We start from the raw sequence: 23,516 nt of genomic DNA on the forward strand, positions 1-23,516 counted from the left end.
CTCCTCTCCTCTCCTCTCCTCTCCTCTCCTCTTCTCTTCTCTTCTCTGTATCATAGCTTGCTCTTGTGGGTTTCTTTAGTCTCTGGGGTCTGGTGCCTAAGACCCCATAATGTTGAATCTCTCAGAATTTACCCAGCTCACCTTCAAATACTACCTGATGCTCTGCAGGGTTCTGTAGAGCAACAACAATAACAACAACAACAACAACAACAACAACAACAACAATAACAAAGAGTTATGGGATGTCTTTGACCTTTCGAGTTACTTTTCTAGAAGCAAGGTGGCCAGAATCAGTCTCATACTCTTTGTAAGAAAATATCTATCTGATTTATTGGCCTGGTGGGATTGTAGGGAGATGGGTTCATGGCCATGGGCCTCTTGGCATCCTTAGGGATGCATTTTTGCAGTTAACCTTGATGAGAGTCAGCGCTGATGGTGTCCCATTTGCTGGGTAGGACTCACTCATTCAGCACTTGATGTGAATGAGCAGTTCAAGTGTCTCTCCTTCCATTGCCCACTTTCCTTCTCTTACAACATGGAAGGGATAGGAAGTTGGAGTCAGGCCAACCTCTAAGGGGGGAGGGGTCTATGATTGCTTGGCCTTGGTACTTCCTTGGGAGCTATCCTTGCCACAGAAGTACTTTGTGAGATTCTGGCATCCCCAGGACAGAGCCTTACAGAGGAAGGAAGTGGGCTCTCAATAAGTTTTCTGTTGGGCAGCCTTTGATGATTCCAGACTCTGGAAGTTGTGCCTGGAGAGATCTTGAGCCAGATCAGCAGATGGGGGGTTGGGGAGCATGTACAAGGACCAGCTGGGAACAAGGCCTCTTTAAGGGCTTAACTTCTGATTGTTGATAGGAGACCAATGAGGCAGGCAGAGATGGAGTGGGGTGGTCAACATGTGCAGGGATCGAGCTGTGCCCATGGGACTCCTCTACGGCATAAGGATGCTTGTCTTTCCCTGGTCTGTAGGGCAGTGACTTCTACAAACCTTGAAGGTTTTGCTTGGAGTATGCTAAGTCTCCTGTGCTAACCATTTCAAATCTGTGTTTGTTTAGGGTGGTACAGAGGCTACACCTTAAGGAAAAAGTCTAAAAAGGTAAGTGTTGCCCATTAAACATGTCTCTTTGTAAATCAAACCATTAGAGGAAATCAATTTCATCTTATTTACATCTAATAATGTTACTTACCTCTTTCTTGAAATTTAACATATATATGGGCTGAAATAAAAAAAAATGACCTTGAGTTGGATTCTTCCGAATAAAGATGTCTGTAGAAATTAGCTTGTGCTGGGAATGTTGCTGCTTATCTATACTCTCAGTATTAGGCTAGCTTGGTCTACCTAGTGAGAACCTATCCCCACAAAAGACATTTCAGCTAGGTGGTTAGTGCCAGGAGTGAATTGTTGATTTCTACTCATGGAAGGGAGAATTGATTATGTCCTGATAGAATTTTGCATCTTGTTGAACCACTGTGTATAGCCATGAACTGAGTATAATCCCTTCAGAAGAGTAAAATGCTGCCAACAGTTTTCAATTTTATATTATCTTTGATAAATTAGCAACTTTGCAAAGCTCACACATGGCCATTTCCCTCTTGCCTTATGGCAATTTTCAGACTAGCTTAGTCAAGTTGAAAGAGCTTGATTTTCTAGGGTGATTTGCATGTGTGAGTCTATGAATATCTGAATCAAAAACATGCTATTACTCCTCAGATATTGTGAAGGGTGCTCCCATCCACAAGGGTGTGTGGCTTTGACATTCTTAGCTTCATAAAACCTAATTATGGCTCTTCTCTCTTGTAACGCTATGGTATTGCAGTAATGCCCATACTAAGCTATGGTTAGTCTGTCCATGTTAACTAGGACCTTTTAATATCTGATTGTGGTTGACAGATGGTTCATTTTGCTTCTCAGAATTGGCCTCTCATTACTGCTGTATCCAACTGGACTCTGTTGTGATCTTTAGTCTGTAATAGGGTTTTGGAATCCCAGTGGTTTCCATGCCAGGGTCTCCCTGCTCTGCATCCTCAGAGGCCTGGGATGGCCTTTGCCAGCTGTTCCATGAAGCTGTGAAGCCTCCTTTGTGGATATCACCCGTGAAGTGTGCAGATCGGGGAACCACGGTTGAAGATTTCAGGAGGCAAGACGTTAGGAGTGTTGGGGTTCTCAGTGGTAAAGTGCTTGCCTTAAGGATCCACATTCTATCTCTAGCACCAGTGTTAAAAGCCTTAATATCTGGGTGGTGGCACATGCTTGAAACTGTAGCACTGGGAAGGCAGAAAATGGAGGTTCTCTGGAGCTCACTGGCCAGCCAGGCTTGTCTCAGAAAGCAAGGTGGATGGGATGGCTCCTGAGGAAGAACACCTGCAACACGCATGCCTACATACATGTGCATACATAGGCACTCATCTCCATGGTTAGGATTGTGTGTTGACTCCTTTATTACACAGGACAAAGTCACACTGCTGTGAGGAGCACATACTCAGGAAGACTCTCATTTTTCCCTGATGCTCATATGTCGTCTGACAACCCCATCTCCATCTTGGGCTCTCCCACTCTTCTAGTGCAGGGGTTCTTTCTCAGCCTTCCTAATGCTGTGACCCTTTAAAACAGTTCCTCATGTTGTGGTGAAGCCAAATATACACTTATTTTTACTGCTAATTCATAACTGTAATGCTGCTACTGTTATGCATTCTAATATAAATATCTGATGTACTAGCCCAAGGAGGTTGTGACTCATAGATTGCAAACCACTGTTCTAGTGCTTTTCAATGTCAGAATTTTCTTCCTGACCCCAGGAGACCTAGGCCTTCCACCTCATGATGCCCTAATGCTGCAAAAGGGTGTGGTTATTTTCTACTTGACATCCTCATTGGCCAATGAGGAAATTAAAGCCTTGCAGAGACTATAGTTTGTTTGCAGTTATGTGAAGTGCCCCCAAGCAGATGCAGAGAAGCAACAAGGCCCTTAGGAGTCTTGGCTGAGAGCCCTGCATGAGCATCCTCTGTCTAGATATTCGCAGACGTGTAGTTGGGCTGGGAAGTGACTCATTTCAAATCTCTAGGCATGTCCAGTCTCATCCGGCTGTAATTTCTCCTTAGTCTCCATAATGTTGAGGGCTGAGGCTGAGGGATTTGTTTCTGTGGACTTGACAGGCCTGGAGTGGTTTGTGTATTGTCTCGCCACCTTTACAACTATTCGCATTACAGAGAAAATACATGTTGCATGTACACCTACATGCCTTTCTGGGTGTCTTGGCATCTGAGTCCTGGATTGAACGACCCGGACCTCTTGATTGCTCAGCCTGACTCTTTTGCTTGATGCAATAGTATTTCTATGTGTGAAATCTGTTCACTTTGTTGGTAGACAATGTTGTGGTAGTTAGTTAGCCACTCTGTGCTCCAGATGGGTTGTATGCACGCACCCATCCAAGAGCTATCTAGATTTCTCCAGTGAAACACACACACACACACACACACACACACACACACACACACACACACACACACACGCCAGTTAATTTTAATATGCCTTGACTAGCCTAATGGCTGTTTTTAATTTTTCCATCTGCTAGCAAATACTCCCCTTTGGTACTCCTGAGTTAACATCTTTTAAAATCTAGATTTCACCTCTGCTACCCCAGGCCAAATTGGGAAAGTGGCCCATGGCCACTTACCCTGATTCTCACGAGTGGCCCTAGGCTTGGTCTTTTTTCCTCCCCATCATGATGATCTCCCTCTCCTTCCTTTCTTCTGGTTCCTCGCCCGTGTACATCCCCAAGTCCTGCATCAGTCCACCGGCCCAGCCAGTGGCCATTGACTCTTTATTGATGGATCAAAAGCCAATTGATCCATCAAGGACTTTCAGCGTTTGGACATGCAGATTCCCAATTTTGAGGACTGGATTAATTCAAAGCTTTACAACCAGTCTCCAACAGGACAAGGGCAAGCAGAGATCAGCAGTGTCTGCTAGCCACTTTCAGCCGTCTCTGAGCCCTGTTTCCTTGTAAGCATGATTGCCAGTTTGCTTTCTGGATGTCCAGTGTAGACCCTTCTTGGCACATGTGTCCAGTCAGGTGCTCCTCTCCCCAGTAGGTTATCTTGAATCACTAGGGCACTATCTGCCTTTCTGTCTTGTGTACCAGTCATCTCTGGCTTGTGTGGCCTAAGCCTCTGGGAGCCACTGGTTTGGTTTGTGCTGCTCTGGATCCCATGAACCATGTCTTGGAAAAACTCCTCCTGGCATTCCACAGACAATGTCTGAAGTTGAAGTTCTTAAGAGACTTGCTCTTTTAAGCAGGGCTCTGTTGAGCCACATGTCTATGTATACACATATGTTTGTACTGCACATGGGAGCGTCAGAGGTCTGTAGAAGCATAGGCTAGCATGTTTCCTCAGCACTCCTGTAGATGGGTTGAATTTCACCCACCTTCGGCCTTTTACCATTGTCTACTTCATATGGAGACTGAGGAAGGCCCAGGGCTGTACCTCAGTGGTCAGTGGACACGTGTAACAATCAGTGGTTTAAACCAACTTCTGATGGCAGTCTTGTCATTTTGTAAAGGGAAATCTGTTACAGCCCGTCCTCACAATTGGTTTCTGGCATGAGACTTGTTGCTTGTGCCAATATCAAGGTCAGCAGCAGTGGAGAGGAGGGGCAACCTGTGGAGGAGAACATTTTCTTGGGCCTTTATGAAATTGTTGCTTTGCAAACACGTTGTCTCTGTTTTCTGCTAAGACATCTGCACAGTCTGAAATACAAGCTGATTGGGAGATTCTCTTTTGTGCCTTGTGTTTTCTTCGTTGTGTTGTATGTGATGCTTACACTTGCAAAATTAATGGTGATCCAACCCCCGATCCCCTCCTCCTTTGGGGCTATTGTTTGATTTGCAGTCAGTATTTGCATGGATAGTTAAAATGCCTTTTCTCTCTCTCAAAGGGTATATTTCCTGCTTCATATATTCATCTTAAAGAAGCAATTGTTGAAGGAAAAGGGTGAGTCTCTTCTTGATATTTGAATGAAGAATTAGATGATTTCACATGGCACGGCTGCCAAATGTGTGGTATGGTAAGATGTGGGGGTTAAGATAATATTAGTGGGACGGCTCCCACTAGCAGAGGCAGCTCATTGGTTGAGAGCACCTACTGTTTCTGCAGAGGTCTTGAGTTTGGTTTCCAGAACCCATGCTCATAACTACCTGAACTCCAGATAGTGCACTTAGACTTATGTACACATAGCCCCATACAGATGCATATATAAATACACAGTAAAAGACAGTAAAAATAATTCATTATAAAAGATAATAGCTGTGTTTGACCATGATGGTATAGGACAATAAAGGGACTTGTGACTCAGTCATGTTGGTCATTGCTTTGGCCCATTAAAGAGTTCACGGTCAGCACCTTAGCTGTGGTCATCTCTTTGAAGCTGAAGTCAATTTGGGGAGGTGTTGGTGTCTATGAGCTGCCTCATTTGAGAATGACCACCCTAGATCCTTGGCTGAGTCTCCCCACAGCACCCCTCCCCCCAACCCCCATAAAATTTAGCAGGGTATGATACAGACTTGAGGGGGAATGAACAGTTGTTAGGTTGGGACCTGTGAGAATTCATGTGTCAGCTAATTGAGATTTATAGCTCCCCAGGTCATCAGACTAGTGTGTAAGGTCCTTAAAAGGACATTCATAGGCCAGGAACCCTGAGCCAGGTGTGAACTGGGGGAAGACAGCATTCAAATGTCTTCTTTTTTGGTCTCTGCCTCATCTTCACACTCCGTTAAATATGTAAATTATAAAATTACTAATCATATGATTACTGCATAATGACATCTCTTTGGCTGATTACAAAATTGCCTTTCGGAGCACTGTACTTTTAACATATGAAAAGGACGGCTTGGGTTCCTGCACTTCCCATGCGCGTAATTAGAGGGAAGGGAATAATTTAGAGGCATGGATGGTGCTGACCTGCAAGATGGAATTTGTTCAGACAGATAAAATGTTTTGTATGCAGAATTCTCAAAAGGAAGACAAAAGTACATTGGGAAAGTTTTTCCTTGTTACAGAAATAATTGAAATTCCCATTTAATGCGCTTCTCTCTGTCTGGGTCACAATCCTTAGATAAGTCAGCTTGTATAGGAGTAGTGATTTTTTTCAAAAGCATTGTGAAGCAGACAAAAGGGTGTGTGTTTCCACAACATTTATTCAGCGGCACACTGTTGTGGGAATGTAGAATTACCTGGATCCAGGCAGCAGGCAGGCAGGTCCTGTTGGTTTTCTGGGGTCAGGTTTCGGGGTGGTGAGCAGGAAGTACAGTGAAGACAGAGCAGTGCACAGGTGTCCTGATGATGCTTTCTGCTCTCAGCCCTTGCACCCCACCCTCCTTTCCTGGCTCTGACCTCTGCCTCCTCCCACTGTACCTGGCTGCCCAGCTGTTGCCCCCTGTGAGGTTCTTCTGCCCAAACCTGACAGGTGACTACTACCTCTTCCTTTCTTCTGGATGCTGCAGACATCTGCCTTCTTTTCTGCTGGTCCTTCCTCTAGTCCAGGGCTGGCTCGGCCACTCCTTCACCTCATTCCTCCTGTCTATTTCCTGATTTATTATCATTGTACTCATTCATACCGTATCTCCCCCATTACCCCCCCAACCCCCCCACATATGTTCTTTCTCCCATGATTTTCCTCTTCATGTCCTCTCTCTTCCATGCCTTCTCTCTTGCCTGGCCTCTCCTTTCAGAGCTCTTGTCCCCATCACTTCCTTTTGTTTTGTGCCTGTGGCCATGATAATGTGCTTTTTATATTTTGTCATAACAAAGCAATTCCCATTTTGTCCCTTCCTCTCTGCTGACACAGAATTGCCTGAAGCAATGGCTACTGTTGGCCACTTATTTTCTGTGAAGCCCCCTGTGGGCACTGAGGCCCTTGTACCCTTTCTTGCCTGCCCCGTCACACTACTTTCAGGGCTTGGACCTTTCTGTGAGACCTCTTCCCTGTGATGTGACCTATTTCTCTCACACCTGGAACTGGTCTCTCCCTATAGGTATTGCTAGCATCTGGGCTTCTAACCTTAATCTATCTTTGGACCCATGGTTCAGTTGGGCAGAGGTTAATGACTTAAGACTCTCCAGTCAGGAGTGGTGTTACATGCCTGTGATTCCAACTCCTAATGGGAGGTAGATGGAGGATGGTCAAGAGTTCATGACTTGGCTACCTAGGCCACATGTCACCCTATCTCCTATTCCCCAGACTCTTCCTCCTCCACAGAAAATGAGACTCAAGTTGCTGGTTCCATGAATGCTCTACCCCATTCACTCTTTTTATAGAATTATTTCCAATTGATAAGTAAAACTGCTATGTATTTATGGCATCTACTGTATACATACATTTCAGGGTGGCAGGTTGAGCTAGTTCACACAGGGTTTTTAGGAGAGGCTGCCTTCAGTCATATTCACCTGTGGCAAGAACGCTTAAAGTCTGCACTTCCAGCCATGTTTAAGTTTATAGTGTGTCGTTAGTGATACCAGTCACCGTGCAGGACAGCTCTTGGATTCATTCTCTCTGTTTAATGTTGTGTCCTTTCTCCAGCATGTGTCCCTTTCACAGGTTCTGATGCACTAAGCCAGGACTCCTTCCTTCTGTCCTATGCTTGTACAGTGGATGAGCAGGTGTTGTTGGGGTAGTACTGTCCTAATCATTCCCATTCCTGGCCTTGGGACTCCCTCACACTAATCTGATGCTCTGGTGGGACTCTTTTCAACATATGATAGTCTTGTCCACTGCTAATAAAGAAAGGCATTGTTGTCTGTGCCTTCCTGACCTCTGCCTAATACAAACGATATGATTTTCAAATCTGGGGAAATAAAACCCTCAGAGCAATGCATAGGCCGATATAGAGTTAAAGCCAAGTCAAAAGATTTCTTTTGGGGTAGAAGGAAAAGGTCAGCAGGTAGTCATGGGTGGGACTGGATAGACTGCTCAGGAACACCTGAAAAACTGTAAACTTAGTCACACTTCAGCAAGGATAATTGGTCCGTGCATCATTAAATAATGAGGTTTATACCTGGTAGAAATGTGGAAATAATCTTTACTTAAACTTGTGCTTTTAAATGGTACACACCGACTGGGTGTTGTTTATGGTAGTCTGAGAGAGATGGGTATACACATATTCTGAATACACTTTCTTTTCCTCCGCCCTTGGCATTCTGAAGACTTTCTGTGGCTGGTCTTTCTCTTCTTCATCTTACCCTGTCACATAAGGTGCATGGCTTCCAGGCAGGGTGATGTGTAGACATCTCTATGCTCTGTATACAGAGCTTGTCGTTTGTAGGCATATTCACATATGTGCAAGCATCATTATATTTGTGTATTTTCTCCATTTGCTTAACTATTGAGCTCTGTAGCCCCTGTAGGGACCCAGTCAGGTGAAGCTCACAATAAAGTCACAGAATCAGCTTCTTTCCTCCTCTTTCATCCCAGGCAACATGAAACCGTCATCCCTGGGGACCTCCCCCTCATACAGGAAGTCACCACAACGCTTCGAGAATGGTCTACCATCTGGAGGCAACTTTACGTGGTAAGAAAATGGGCTGCTCAGGTCAAGCTTAAAAATTACAGAGTGGTGTTTCTGGTCCTTGCACCAAAATATAATTTTCCCTCCCTGGGAACCTGGAGAGAAGAGCCTCTGAGTAGGGTCTTGTTTCTCAAGGACAGAGCAAGCAATGTGATCTTTGTTTTGGCGACTGTTGGGGGCCCTGTGGCCTTTGACCTTTTTTTGTGTTGAAATGCAGTTTGCTTACTGTATTGAATAAACTGAACTAAAATGGAAGTTAGCCTTGGATCCCTCTTGCTTTGTGTTGGGTAAAGGGAATGTGGTTGCTGCCAGGTCTTTGAAGGGACATGACCAGGCACTTTGTGTTGATGTTACCTCTGAGTATATGTTTTGATCATGAAAATGAAAATCTACTTTTGCACAGAACTCACATAGTTTTGAAGGCTTCGTAGATGGTTACTAGTAATTATTTCCTTCATTTGTGTCAGTGAGGAACAGTAGGATAGTCTTGATGTATTGTGTCCGAGGTGGGCATTTCACATTCTGGCTCTGTGCGCAGTTGTCCAGTTCTTATTAATGCAGAGATGTCGGAGCTCTGACATCTTCCATTTCATTTTCCCCTGGGGCATTTCTTTGCACATAAATCCATATTTGCAGAAGATTACCTTTTGTTAAGCCCATATTTCTATTCAGCGTGTTGATTTCTCATATGCTAATGTTATTATCACCGAGCAAGGGCTCTGGAAGGAAGTCAGTGCGTTAATTTCTCAGGAACATAGAAAACTTCCTAAAGTCTCCACAGCTGTTCGCTGGGCAGGCTTGTTTTTGATTATACAGTGGTTTCCTGTAAATGCAGAGTAATAAGCACTTGCAGTAATTGTTCATCAAACGTACTCACAAACCTAAAAGCGTGAAGTTAGCCATGAATGTTTTGTGTAAATCTGAGCAATTTCATAGTCGGTATTTCATGTTCAACTTAGCAATTTTTAAACAAAAATATGATAACAGAACAAACAGGAGTTGCTGTGGACCGATCAATGAGTGGATGTTGTCAGTCTCCCTATCGCTCAGCATCCTTAACCATCATCATCTGGTTCCTTTTCCACTGGCAAATTCACCTCTGCTGGGTTTATGTTGTTAGATCTGTACAATGGCAAGTCAAAGGTGCTTCTCAATATTGAGATGCATTCTTTTAGATGAAATCTCATGTTATTGTAGACCTGTCTGCAAAACAGGTATGTCTTTTCTATGTGGTTAGAGAGAACAGCAAGGTGGATTAGTAAGATGAAAAACAAAACAAAACCATGCTTTGCAATAAATCCTTAGTTTGAGAAATCAAAATGAGGAGCTTGGTATGGTGGTGAGCACTCGGAAATCGGGGGCAGGGAGAGTAAGAGTTTATGGCTGAAGTTTCTGCTGTGTTCTATCTATTCTCTGCAGTGTTGTTTTTAAACAACAAACTCCCAACCATTCCATTTTACCAGTTGAAGACTCAGGAGCCAGATCCTGTGGTAAAAGCCTGCTAGCTGAGAGGCAGAGGATGTGCCCAGCTGACTTTGCTACCCCGCAAACAACAACAAGGTGTATCCAGCTCACAGTCTTGAGGTTCACAATGGGATCAAATATCCCACACGACTGTAGTTCTTGGCACATTGTCAGGTCTCAAAAAATATTTGTTGAGTAATTAAAAAAAATAGTTTAATAGTAAAAATAGGCTAGCCTAGTCTACATGACACTGTCTCAAAACAACAGCAACAAATAAAAACAAGGGGAAGAAGGAAAAAGAAAGGCAGGAAATAGAACTAGGGCAATGTAAAAACAGCTTGTAGAGGTGGCTCAGCAGATAAGAGCACTTGCTGGTTTTTTTCTAGATGATCAGAGTTTGATTCCCAGCACTTGTATCTGGCAGTTCATAACTCCAACTCCAGGGGATCAGATGTCCTCTGCTAGCCTCTGCTGTAACCACCTCTCTCTCTTTCTTTCTTTCTCTCTCTCTCTTTCTCTCTTTCTCTCTCTCCCTTTCTCTCTCTCTCTCTGTCTCTCTGCCTCTCTCTGTCTCTCTCTGTCTGTCACACACACACACACACACACACACACACACACATTCTCACTCTCTTACACGCATTCTCATACTCTCTCTTTCTTACACATACACATATTCTCACTCTCTTTTACACAGACACACATATACATACACACATTCACTCACTCACACACAGTATAATATAACTTGTCAGAGTGCTGTGTGTTGGGTAGGTGGTAGGGCTGTTTTAAAAGCTTTTAGAAAGAGGGGTTTCAAATGGTTTTTAAATAGGAGCTAGTGAGGGAGTGGCTCAGATAACATGGATCAGAACTCCTTTTTAAAAACAGCAATTCCATATTTTAATTTTTGAACAATCATGGTGCTTAAAATATTATTAGTTAACTCCCACTTGGATTTTCAGAAGCAGAACATTGTAGACCACCTTTGTCTTGTTGAGCTACATCAAGAACTGCAAACCTGTGGGGGTTCTTGTACCACAAACCCAACACACAAAAGAAAGAAGTGTCAGTTTGTGATCTTACCTTGCAGTTGACTTTTGGTGTAGAAGCAAAAAGATTGTCCATGGATAGACATTTTCTGTCGCTATATGTTGTGAGGGTCACAGTGTACCAGGGAAGGCTGGTGCAAGATGGCTTATATGTCAGCTGGCAGCACAGTCTTGGGGTGCAGGCATCTCCAGGTGAGCAATGGGGCAGAACTGTCATGGGAAGGAAGTACGACAGTCAGTGCTTCCTGGCATGTCCAACATTTGACATGGTGACATGTCAGTCTTAGTTCAGGCTCCACAATGAAGCAATGAAGTTCAAAGGAAGAATCTCCTAGTGTTTTAAGTGAGTTTATAGCTCTGTTCTAGAAAACGTCCATGACTGTCTGGCTGTGTGGACACACCTTCAAGCATTGGTCATGCACAGGATTCTGCGTGAGTTCCAGGCCAGGTGGAGGCTCAAGGTTCTGTTCTTGCTGTGTTCAAGGCTGTGGGCGTGCATTTCTTCTTATTCTTTCAGTGTCTCATAGGCACCAAATCCTATATAATGTGCTCTATTTGATGTGTGAGTCTGTTCTTCATTTAACAGTCATTGAATCCCAAGGAAGAAGTGCATATTCTACTTTAATTTGAAGAACTATCCATTTGATATAATCTCCACTATGCTGTTTTTTTTTTGTTTTTGTTTGTTTCTTTTTGTTTTTAAAATCAGAACCCTTATTACAGTTTTCCTTCCCCCCACCCCCATATAGCAAGATAATAGGGAGATGTTTCGAAGTGTTCGACACATGATCTATGACCTTATTGAGTGGCGGTCGCAGATTCTTTCTGGAACTTTGCCCCAGGATGAGCTCAAAGAGCTGAAGAAGAAAGTCACAGCCAAAATCGATTATGGAAACAGGTTTGTTTGTTTAAACGATGATTTCATGCTTAAATGTTCCACTGTAATAGCACAACCCTAGGCCTGGAGGATGTTTCAATTACATTTTATCATAAAGCCAAATTTCTAATATCAAAATAATGAAGTGGCTTGCATTCTAATCTGGTTTATCCACTCACCCTTGAAACCTATAGTCTTTGCTGTGTAAGTGGAGTTGTGAAGCTGGGTTGGGGTAGCCCTTCATTTTTGCTGTTTTGTCCCACCCCAGATATGATATTCAATGCATTTCTACTTTCTACTCATAGCGTTTGACACTAGATTATTTCCTGTGACTCTCTTGGTCTGTCAGACTAGATGTTAGAAGTCACCATGAAACTTGTCCCTAGAGTTGACGTGCTTGATCTAGGAGACAGAAGCACAAGTCTCTTACGTTGCAATTGAGATGAGGTATACACTGTCTTTTTGAAACGTTTCCCTTTATGGAAACTGGTTTACTTGAGTGTCTTGAGAGATGGCTCACTCCTGAAGTTGGCATGCTCTAATAGTAGCTGCTAGGAAGGTGAATGGCTTGGTCTTCTCTCTGCCATATCAGTAGTCAGGATGGCCTCTCCCACCTGGCACCCATTTGCTTAGTCACATGTTACAGCTACAAGAAGCCTTAAAGATGACCTGGTCCTGCATTTCCCTCCAGTCTTGTAACCTCAGATTCACCTGGGGAGGTTTCACTATACTGAATCCGGGGACCTACTCCTTGGGTTCTGAGTTCTCCTGTCTGGTGCTAGGTTAAGAGGTCCGTCAGACTGCTGTTTGGGTGGTGGAAAACTTAAGGTGTAGTTTACACCCTTCCCCATTTTTACACCTGAGGATGTGGAGGTGAGAACAGGACTTGCCTCCTGCCCATCAGCTCAGGATCTTCGACAAGCCAGAGGACCTTTGTGAATGGCTGAATTATTGCATAATTTTGTTTTCTGATAATTCCTCCTTTTAATGTATGAGTGTTTCCTAACATCACGTTATGTGTGATTTTTATTTTTACCTCCAAGGCCAGAGACTCCAGATATAAGATATTAGATACAGCTTTCAGGAAACCCATTATAAGACTACCTGCTTTTAAAAGCTATGGTCCATGCACATACTCTGATTTTTGGGGGCTGGTGTTTATCCCCTGAGACTAGCCTTTAATCTTGTTATGGTGAGACCAACCCCTGGACAGAGCCAGCTGTGTATTAGTTGCAGAGACCAAATGTAGAGTGTCTGCTGTGATTGACAGGCTACCTCATATGCTGGCGGCATTGGGCTCAAATGCCAGGAGGGAAGGTGATTATTTATTTATTGATTAATTGATTGATTGCCTCCAAGGCCAGAGATTCCAGCTATAGGGCATTAGATACTGCTTCGATGAAGCCTATTACAAGACCATGTGCTTACAAAAGCAAACCTTTGGAACTCTGATTTCATTTTGTATTGGAGAAGCCTGTTTTTGAAGTTAGACCACCTGCTTAATCTGGCTGCAGGAAACAGCCTAAGTACGTTACACCATGGAACAATCTTGTTAAGACAGAAAGTGTTTCCAAATGTAATTTACTGCTTTGATAGGAAATACAACCTTATTAAGACAAGTTTGCCTGAGGACTGCAGGCCTGGATTCCTCTAAACCCCGTGCTCTCTGCTTATCCTCCCGCTTCCCCCTTCAGAGAGTGAAATAAGAACAGTAATACTCAGTAAAAGCATAGAGTGTCTAGTTTGAGGATGGTCCCATTTCTGAGGGAGCAGTTTGTTGCTCTCATCATTATCACATATGTATTGTTGCTTTTACCTTTTACTTGAGTTGGGTGGGGCTGGGAAGTGTCTAGGGAACTGTGGGAAATATGGTAAATGTCATGGACTGTTTCTCACAAAGATGGCTGTGTAAAACACACAGAGACAAAGCATGTATACACCTACACCTGATACCCCAGACAGGTCCACAGCCACACCTACCCATAGAAGCCTGCATACACACACACACACACACACACACACACACACACACACACACACACTGATTTCACAGGGAGGTGGCCATCCCCTTCTTTCTTTGCCATCTCCTGGGACTAGTCTTTAACCTTGTTATGGTGAAGCCAACACTCTACAGACAACAGAACCAACTGTGTATTGATTGTAGAGACCCATGTACCTGGCTACCTCATATGATGGTGATGTTGTAGTGAGAACATTGCCACCCCATCTTCTTTTGATGTTTGGTCCCAGTTGCATAACTGATCTCACTGAGCTTTGGTTTTCTGTTTTGTGAAGTGGGCCTGACCAGATTTTCTGTCTGGACTGAGGTGACAATGATATCACATGATACCCATGGTAGGCTGGCAAAGGGCCTGATACATATATTCCTCGAGGTGGCCTCACCAGGTATAGCTTGTCAGGCCTCCGGGCTGGGCCTCCAGGAGCTCACCCACACCACCTACAAATCATTGACCATGCCCACCCAGTGCTGGCCCCCACCTCACAACAGTGACCCCACCCACACCAGAACTGACCACACCCACACACCACTGTCACCATTCACGAAATGCTGACCCACGGGATTGGTATTGACTCTTAGAGCAAGGTCAGGGCTTGGATGAGTTGGTCAGATTTGAGAGGCTTTGCCCTGTTAGTGAAAGATGTTACACAGACAGTGATCCCTGGGAGGCTTTCTGCCATCATGTACCCATGGGTGGTATGTGCCTGTGAGGGTGCAAAGTGAGCTCTAATGATCCACACCTTCCACAGTTGTTAGTCATGCACACTTTACTTGGACTTTGAAGATCTATTGGAAGGTGAAGGCTTTATTGAAATGTAGGTGACACTGAGTCATTTTCTTTCTCCCAGTGTGACCTATTTTGAATTACAGAAAGCCATGCCACAGAATGACATTCTCTGATATCTGTGGATGGGTCCCAGTTGCTGAGGCATTTCCATCTGCTCTGTGGCTGGGCCTGACACCTGTGCTAGGGAACCCCCTCCCTTGGTTCATGGTTTCCATGCTCTGAATGCTTGGTATTCTAGAATTCTTGATTTGGACCTGGTGGTGAGGGATGAAGATGGGAACATTTTGGACCCGGAACTAACTAGCACCATCAGTCTCTTCCGAGCACACGAAGTTGCTTCTAAACAAGTGGAGGAGAGACTGCAAGAGGAGAAAGTAGGTTCCATTGCTCAATGTGTACTTTGCCACTTTGCATGGTAGGCAGACATGGGGCAGGGGTGGGGTGTGTGGAGTTAGGAGGTATGGGGGGCTGCAGAGGGGAGCTTGTATTTCTCAGTAGCTGTGTTGAGTATTGGAAAATGTTAAGGAAGCCTAGAATTGACACTAAAAAGGACCCTCAAAAAGCAAGTGTACAGTATGTTTCAGACAAGGAGGTGTAGGGTAAAGCCAATATTACCTATTAATTCAGCAAGTATTGACCAGGCATTTGCAGTATTCCAGAGTGAGACACAGAGTTCTCGGAGTCATCATTCTGGTAAGAACCCCCAAATTAAAGTTAGCCACCAGTCCAGCAACCATCACTCCAGTTTGTTGATAGACTTTTAGAAGGCCCATGCCCTTGCAAACACTAATCATCAGCAGCAGCTAGATGGACGCTGTATAGTCTGAGAGCGTGCAGTGGGGGCAGAGTGACCCTATGAGCAGCATGGCTGAGAGGTGGCAGTTGGTAGTGCCTTTTCCCTATTCTACAGGGGATTAAAAAGAGCCTTGGTTATAGTCCAGGTTGCTCACGTTGACTTTCTGCCTTTCTATTCAGTCTCAAAAGCAGAATATGGATATCAACAGACAAGCCAAGTTCGCAGCCACCCCATCTCTGGCCTTGTTTGTGAACCTCAAAAATGTGGTTTGTAAAATAGGAGAAGATGCAGAAGTCCTCATGTCTCTTTATGACCCCATGGAGTCCAAATTCATCAGGTAGGTGACGTCCCCATTGCAAGCGTTTTATCAGTTACTTTTTTCATTCCTGTGATCAAAATACCTGAGTAGAAGCATCTTCATTGGGGTGCTTATTCTGAACCACAGTCTGAAGATGAGGCCCAGCATGGTGAGGACCTGCTCATGGGAACTGCTCTCAGCTGCAGTAAATGTGCTGATTTGTTTTTTTTTTTTGTTTTTTTTTTTTGTTTTTTTTTTTTTTTTTTGTCAACTTGAAACAAGCTGGAGCCATCTGGGAAGAGGGATCTTTAATTGAGAAACATCCCTCTACCATGTCCTATTATAGGCAAGTCTGTGGGGGCATTTTCTGGATTAATGACTGCTATGGTAGGGTCCAGCCTACTGTGGGGAGATGGCCCTGAGTTACATTAAAAAACAAAACAAAAAAACTGGGCGAGCCAAGGAGAGCAAGCTAGTAAGCAACGTTCTTCCATGACCTCTGCGTCAGTGCCTGCCTCCGAGTTCCTGCTCTGATTTCCAGACCTGACTTCTCTCCTCAGAGAGGACTGTAGGCTGTACAGTGAGATGAACACTTTGTTTTCCATAGTTCTTCTGGTCATGCTGTTCATCACACCACAAAAAGCAAACAAAATCAGCCCACAAGGCTCACCTTTACTTTTCGCAAACTTTTGGTCTAGGAATGCCATCTGTGGTTTTTGCCTTTTTGCTGTCTCTTAGCCGATTGCCTAGTTGTGTATGTCAAGGATTTCCTCTTGTCATATGAAGAGTCATAATAAACATCTGTTGAACAAAACCATTGGAAATCCATTGGTTTTCGATATAACTTTCTCTTTCTCTTGATTAAAAAAAATTGTGATTAAACTGTATGATGTGTGTGCGTATCTATATATTAACATTCTTATATTTTCACTTGAACTATCAAAATTTAAGAATGTAGTATTTGCAGGAAACAGAGCACATAGGTGATTTTCACTCTCACTTCTGATAAGTGCTTTCTTTCTTTTTGATGGAGATACAATTGTGTTTTACGGCTTGCTTGGCTTTTTCGAAGGCTCTGAATTAAATATACATTGTTCCCAATTGAATACACAGCTCTGTATTGTTGTCATTCTAAACAGACAGAGAGGCTTTTCACATTATAAACATTGAAATGTCATTTGGAAATACTTCTGTTACACGGTTCACCCATGGTGTAGAAAGTGAAAAGGTTGTTCGTACACTACCTGCTCGGCAAAGAGTCTATCTGTGGTCTAGATGTTTATAAGCTCAGGGTCAGATGCATAGTGGATTTCCATGTCATTAATTATGAAGTCTGATGGGATACATTGGGTACCCGTCTATGTTTGGAAGATTAATTTGATCCTGTCTTTTTCTCTTTTTCAAGTGAGAACTACCTGGTCCGCTGGTCAAGTTCAGGATTACCGAAAGACATTGATCGGTTACATAACTTGCGAGCTGTGTTTACGGTGAGTTGCAACCATGGTTGTGCATGTTGAGTGCCATTGAGTTCTGCTCTGATGGCTCAAGGACTTTTGGGGACTTCTTAGCACTGAATGGGGCCTCTGGGGTGGTAGCGGTGCCACCTGGGACACTGGCTAATCCAGGAATCCCTGAGCCCTTTGTGGAAGTCTCTGAGCTTGCTCTTTACTTAGTATTGCTAGAAGATAAATTCCTTCCTGGTGCTTTAGCTCATGTCCAGTTCTTTTAGCTAAGTGTCTGCTGTTACTTTAATCCTTCCTGTCATGTGAGTAACTTTAAAATACTCTTAGCTGGTCTGTGAACAGACTCTCAGTCCATTTTTATGTCCTTTTCAATTGGACTTGTGTTGAATCATGGTTCTCTACAATGATTTATGGAAATTAATATTTCTAGGATCTGGGGAGCAAAGACCTGAAAAGGGAGAAAATTAGTTTCGTCTGCCAGATTGTCCGAGTCGGTCGCATGGAGCTGAGGGACAGCAACACGAGGAAGCTGACTTCGGGGCTCCGGCGGCCTTTTGGCGTGGCTGGTAAAAATTCCCATCCCTTGTTTTCCTTGAGAGTTTCAGACTCTCATTTTGAGACCATTCACTTTGAGAAAGGACAGTGGGCCACTCTGATTTATGCACTTAACTGGTTGGGAGAAAAACAATTTATTAGTTCTCTTTCATATAGTTTGGAGCTCACCTGCTGCATCTATAATGCTTCAGGTTCATCTGGTTTGAAAGCAGATCCCCGTTTTTACTGGGAGAGTCAGTGATTCCCACACTGGAGAAGCCAGCACTCAGGGGCTTGCTGGACTCCATGCTTGAGTGGTGGACAGGCACAGCCTGGCTTCCAGATGAGTTGCTAAATGAGAACACAATACAGCTAGCACATGGACTTGTTGATGTCCACCTCTCTACTTGGTGTTGATGGCTGTACAAGAAAGCAAGGTCCTGGTTATCTGTGTCAAGGAACAACAAGTGTCCCCATTAGGTGACATCTTTCAGTGTCAGTCACTTTCTTCATAATGCTGAGAAGCAGTTTTCTTTCTGTGTTAGAGTGGCAAGGCAATTCTTTCACCAAACTTCTCTGACACTTATGCTCCCTGATCTTTAGGAATCATGTTGTTTTAGTTCTATCCTGTTGTTGTGAGAAAACACTGACCAAAAGCAACTAAGGGAAGAGAGAGTTTATTTGGCTTACACTTCCAGATCACAATCCTTTATTGTGGGAAGTTAAGGCAGGAACTCGTGACAGGAACTATAGAGGACTTGCTTGCTGGCTCACGGCTATGCTCAGCTACCTTCTTTATATGGCTCAGGACCACCTGCCCAGGGAATGGTAACACCCAGAGTAGACTCAGCCCTCCTACTTCAATTATGAATCAAGACACCCACATAGACATATCCTCAGAGCAACCTGATTAAAAAAAAACTCAAATGAAATACCATTTTCAGTTGATTCTAGGCTGCTTCAAGCTGACAATGTAGTATATGAGGAGAATTTTGACTCTTGATATCTAGCTGTTATTTCTTGTATGGTCAGTGATCAATGACATTTTTTTTTTCTTGGCTACCAGAAAGTTAGCACTTTCTAGGTGGAGCCCATTTGTCTTTAGGCAAATTATATGCTCTGTAAGAATTAGACTGAAAATAAACAGTTCCCATACACTTTACCCTGCTGCCGGCATCCTCATCATCTCTATCAGCAGTGAGTGTTCCCTTTATGACAGGCCTTCAACGAAAAAACTGTGACCTCTCCTAGATTCCATGGTTTACAGGAACATTTGCTGTTGGCATTGTGTATTCTGCCAGGGTGTGTGTGTGTGTGTGTGCGCGCATATGGAAGTCAGAGGTCAACAGTGGGGGTCTTCCTCAATCACTTGTTTGTATGACACCTTTTTGAGATAAACTCTGCCACTGAACCTGGCTCTCATTGATCTGTCAATGGAGTCCCAGGGGTCTTCTTGTCTTTTTCTCAATCCCAGGGCCATGTTACAGCCACACACCACCATTCCAGACTTCTACTTGGGGGCTGAAGTCACAGTCAGGTCCTCATGCTTATGTGTCAGGCAACTTAACCTATTGAGTCATCCTCCTGGCCCCGTTCTGTGGGTTTTGCAAATTTATAATAATAGCATGTGTCCACTATCACAGTCATAAACCTGGAGAATTCTGTTGAACCCTTAGGCTCTCCCGTGGGCTGTTCTGTGCCATTATTATCCACGGTGAGATGTTGAGGGTTGGCTTACTCTGTCAGGTACCCTGGGTGAACTTGCCATTTCCATCCCCGAGACTTGAACATACAGTGTAACTTACCCCTGTTTTCCCAAGCCTATCACATCATTTGCAAGTCCAGCTGAGGTATTTGTGATGCTTTAGCAGATTAGAACTTTCCTTTTCTTGGTCCCACCTACATGGCAATTTTAGGGAAATACTATTTTTTCTTTTTCTTTTTTTTTTGTCTTGGGTGGGTTTTTTTTTTTTTCTTTCCTGAAGCCATCAGAGAGATCTGTGACATGATAATGTAAATTCCTTCTTCAGGCATGGATACGGCAGGTTCTCTGGTTATTAGATCACTCCAGAGATCCTGCTGGTAAGTTCCTTGTGACAGCATTGTTAGATTTGTAAAAGCAAAGATGAGATTTAGCCGGAGGCGGACAGTCTCTCCCTCTGTAGAAAAATGGGGATTTTGCCCAGCTTTTCCTGGTTTGGTTGTGATGTTCTGGGAAGTTCTATGTGATGAATTGTGAGCAGATTGGTGGCCATGGCACTTGCTGATGTTGCGGTGGCCTTTCATGCCTGTATCATGCCTTTTATTTGCTTGGTGGAGTATGGTGTTGAGTCACAGCCTTTCTGTTTCCTGACCTCTCAGGACCTGGGCTCTATGCTGGATTAGGGACAGCAGCTCTGATAGGTCTCTGACCTTGGAGGTGCCATGTCTGAAGTGAGAGGACATCTGGGCCACTGTCTGTCCAGTCTAAGGAGTAGTGCTTAGACTTCTGGGTGTGAGGCCATTGCTCTCCCCTCTTCTGAGGCCTGCTGGTCACTCTGATGCTCACTTGCATCCTTGGCTACCCATTTGGACTGACCTTTGTTCCTTTTGCCCCGTCTCCTCTCGCTGGTACTCTGCAGGCTCAGAACTGCTGGAAACGAGAAACTTTAGTCTCTCTGGCATGTTGCTGCCTGAATTCTTGAGAGATGATCCTTTCTGCTGTTTGATTGGCTGGTGGGACCCTGTATGCTATAGTGCTGTGCAGCTGTGCACGTGAATTGCTGTAGAGGCCCTGGGAGGCCTGTACTTTTGGCAGTTGTACCATCCCTAGTCTGGATGTACAAATGTCCATTCTCAGGACCTCTGCTGTTTTCACAGCAATTCTCCGCCGACTCAGGTTCAGTGCAGGCTCCTCTGTACTGCCTCCCGGCACCACACTCTGGCCTCTGCAGTTGCCTGAGGACTACCTTTCTGACTTGATATCTGGAGCATCTACTTATATTTCTTTCTGCTTTCTGCCCTGAGACTGAGGGTGAATATTTTATGCTGGGCTTTTACTCTGTAGACTTTTTCTTTAATTAATTAATAATTAATTAATTAATCAATTAATCATTCATTCATTTACTTTACATCCCAGTTGCAGCCTCCCTCCCTTCTTTCTTCCCAGTCCCACCCTCACAAATCCCTCCCCTTGTTACCCCTTTACCTTCTCCTTTGAGAAGGGACCCTCCTCTCCAGCCTTGGGTATGACCCCCTTCCTGGGATATCAAGTCCCAGCAGGAATTAGCACATTCTCTTCCATGGAGGCCTGACCAGGCAGTCCAGCTAGGGGAAGGGGATACAGTGGCAGGCAACAGAGTCTGAGACAGCCCTGCTCCAATTGTTAGTGGACCCTCATGAAGACTAAGTTGCCCATCTGCTACAAATGTGTAAGGGGCCTAGGTCCAGCCCCTACGTGACTTTTGGTGGGTGGTTTAGTCTCTGTGAGCCTCTATGGGCTCAGGTTTCTTCAGTTTTTTGTTGGCATATGGCAGTGGTCCAACCTGCCCAGTCCCCTTCCTTGTGCATTGGTCAGCATACTCTGGCCATGTTCTCCCTTCCTGGCCCAGACTTGGGCCGGCCACAGAGCACCTCCCAGCCACAGGTTCCCATTCTTGTTAGGGAGCCCCCTCTTCATACTTGAGAAAGGAGACTGACTATTTGGTAATGGGACTCTGCCTATTTGGATGCAGCTCCTAGGTCCACATGCAAAGATTTAATTTTGAGGCTTTTTCTGGGACGATCTCAGCTCATCTGTGTCAACAGAGCTAGAACTTTAAAATGAGAAAGGCGTTCATGCACCTTTAAGCCTACAGGTTTTAGTCTTTTATTGAAAATAATATGTCATGATCCTTTCTGTTAGAACATTTGATAATGCGAAAGTGATTGGCAGTGGTGGGAAAATCATGGAAATTTCATAAAAAAAGACAGATAATTAAATAAATCATCCATAATTTGACACAGCCAGGGTAGCATATCAACTTTATTTTTGGTGTGCCTTTTTCCTAACTTCTCTCTGCTTCTATGATAATACCTGACCAGGGAAGTCAGTCCTAAGTAACGCCATTACCTTTGGGGCAGCCCTGGTTCAGTGTCCAGTTTGGCAGAAGTACAGAAGACAAAAGCAACAAAACCCTAGCCAGTATGAGGTCATTTTGTTTGTTCCCTGACTTTTTTTCCTTTTACCAGCTTCACTATTCGTAGGGTGGTAGTGGTGTGCTCATATTTTGTATGTGCACTCTTTACATACTAAGATACTTCCCATCACATTACGGACACTTCAGTTTGCAAGGTATTGTTCAGGAGTTAGGGCTTTGCGGTCTACAATCTACAGCTGTGCACTCACATTAGCTGTCCTTTACATGGGGGCTCAGGGTTTGGTGAGTGCTCTTGAATCTAGGCACCCAATCTGACTGTTTATAGGGAAGTCCCTCTGTTGAGGTTGCTGAGTGAGAGACTACATGTGGTCCTCAGTGCCTCTTGTTTTGTGCCCAATGATGTGAGCGACTTGCATAGATGGGTCATGTCATCAATGGCTATAGCTGCAGGTCCTTCTTTCTCCCTCTCCCTTGAAGCCTGCTTCTCTGCCTCCTGCTTCCTGTGTGCTATATTCCTGATCCTCTCTTTCTGTCCTCCTCTTTGTATCCCTGCCTCCTGCTGTGCCATTGGTCCTGGGTCTGCCATACCCTCACCCTTACACATAATTCTGTTGATTGCAACCAGCCTGGACATTTTGGATAATGGCTTCTTTCCTTGTCCATATCACAGTACACCTTCCTTCCAAGTAGAGAACCCATGCTGGCAGGATGTAGAGACTTAGGACTGGCAGTTTCATTTCCTGTTTTGTCAGTGGGTATCTGATGAATAGCTTTAATCGTCAACTTGATATAGCCTAGAATTACCTTGGGAGAATTATCTAGGAGAAATTAGCCTGAGATGAGACCTGTGACAGAGAACTGTGGGCATGTCTAGCAGGGATAGTTTTGGTTTTTAATTGATAAGGGACTACCCAGCCCACTGTGGGAAGCACCATTCTTTAGGCAGGGGTTCATTACTCAATGTTTCTTGATTCTGAGCTGGTAGTGAAGAGATGGGCTTAGGCACATGTGTGCATGTGACCATACGCTGGGTCCCCGTTGTGAGTCCCTGGGTCTCTGCTGTGAATCCCCTGTCAAGTGAAGACCTGATCTTTGTCAGCCCTCTTTCTCAGCAGTGTTAGCCAGTGTTCCAGTCTTCTGAGTGTGCTCATCTGCATCTCAGGACACGTGTAGGTTCTTAGACCCACAGTCCTGTTTAGTGAACCATGTGTGATTGTTTCTTCAGTGGCTTCCTGGGCTCTGCCATAATAAGCAGGGGATGGAATGCAGCCTTTTTCATTCTACAGACCTTAATGCTTTCTGGGCGGGACAGTTAATTTTCTTATTGTGACAAATATCCTATCTGGCGAGGTAAGTAAGGAAGGGTTTATTTTGACTCCCAGTTTTAAGGGCATAGCCTGCCACTGTGGGGAAATATCAAGTAAGTAGGAATGCTGGTGATACTATTTCCATTGTCAGAAAGCAAGGGGGCAGACAGGAAGAGGGACTAGCCTATAAAACCCTAAGACTTGCTCGCAGTGACCCGCTTACTTCAGTAGGACTCCTTTTT

The 23,516-nt window shown here is 44.3% G+C and overlaps 1 protein-coding gene across 2 annotated transcripts in view; it reads left to right on the forward strand.

Moving 5' to 3' along the window:
- The window catches only part of Dock1 (dedicator of cytokinesis 1), a 506,850-nt gene that overhangs the window by 59,161 nt on the left and 424,173 nt on the right, over positions 1 to 23,516 (forward strand). For both annotated transcript variants that reach the window (XM_031388636.1, XM_031388635.1), the window contains exons 3-10: positions 1,059 to 1,099; positions 4,940 to 4,995; positions 8,471 to 8,567; positions 11,824 to 11,972; positions 14,997 to 15,132; positions 15,734 to 15,891; positions 17,258 to 17,339; positions 17,746 to 17,881. In XM_031388636.1, coding sequence (XP_031244496.1) covers positions 1,059 to 1,099; positions 4,940 to 4,995; positions 8,471 to 8,567; positions 11,824 to 11,972; positions 14,997 to 15,132; positions 15,734 to 15,891; positions 17,258 to 17,339; positions 17,746 to 17,881 — 855 coding nt within the window. The remainder of the gene's footprint in view (positions 1 to 1,058; positions 1,100 to 4,939; positions 4,996 to 8,470; positions 8,568 to 11,823; positions 11,973 to 14,996; positions 15,133 to 15,733; positions 15,892 to 17,257; positions 17,340 to 17,745; positions 17,882 to 23,516) is intronic.

The sequence above is a fragment of the Mastomys coucha genome, unplaced genomic scaffold (assembly GCF_008632895.1).
Source record: "Mastomys coucha isolate ucsf_1 unplaced genomic scaffold, UCSF_Mcou_1 pScaffold21, whole genome shotgun sequence".
Taxonomy (NCBI): domain Eukaryota; kingdom Metazoa; phylum Chordata; class Mammalia; order Rodentia; family Muridae; genus Mastomys; species Mastomys coucha.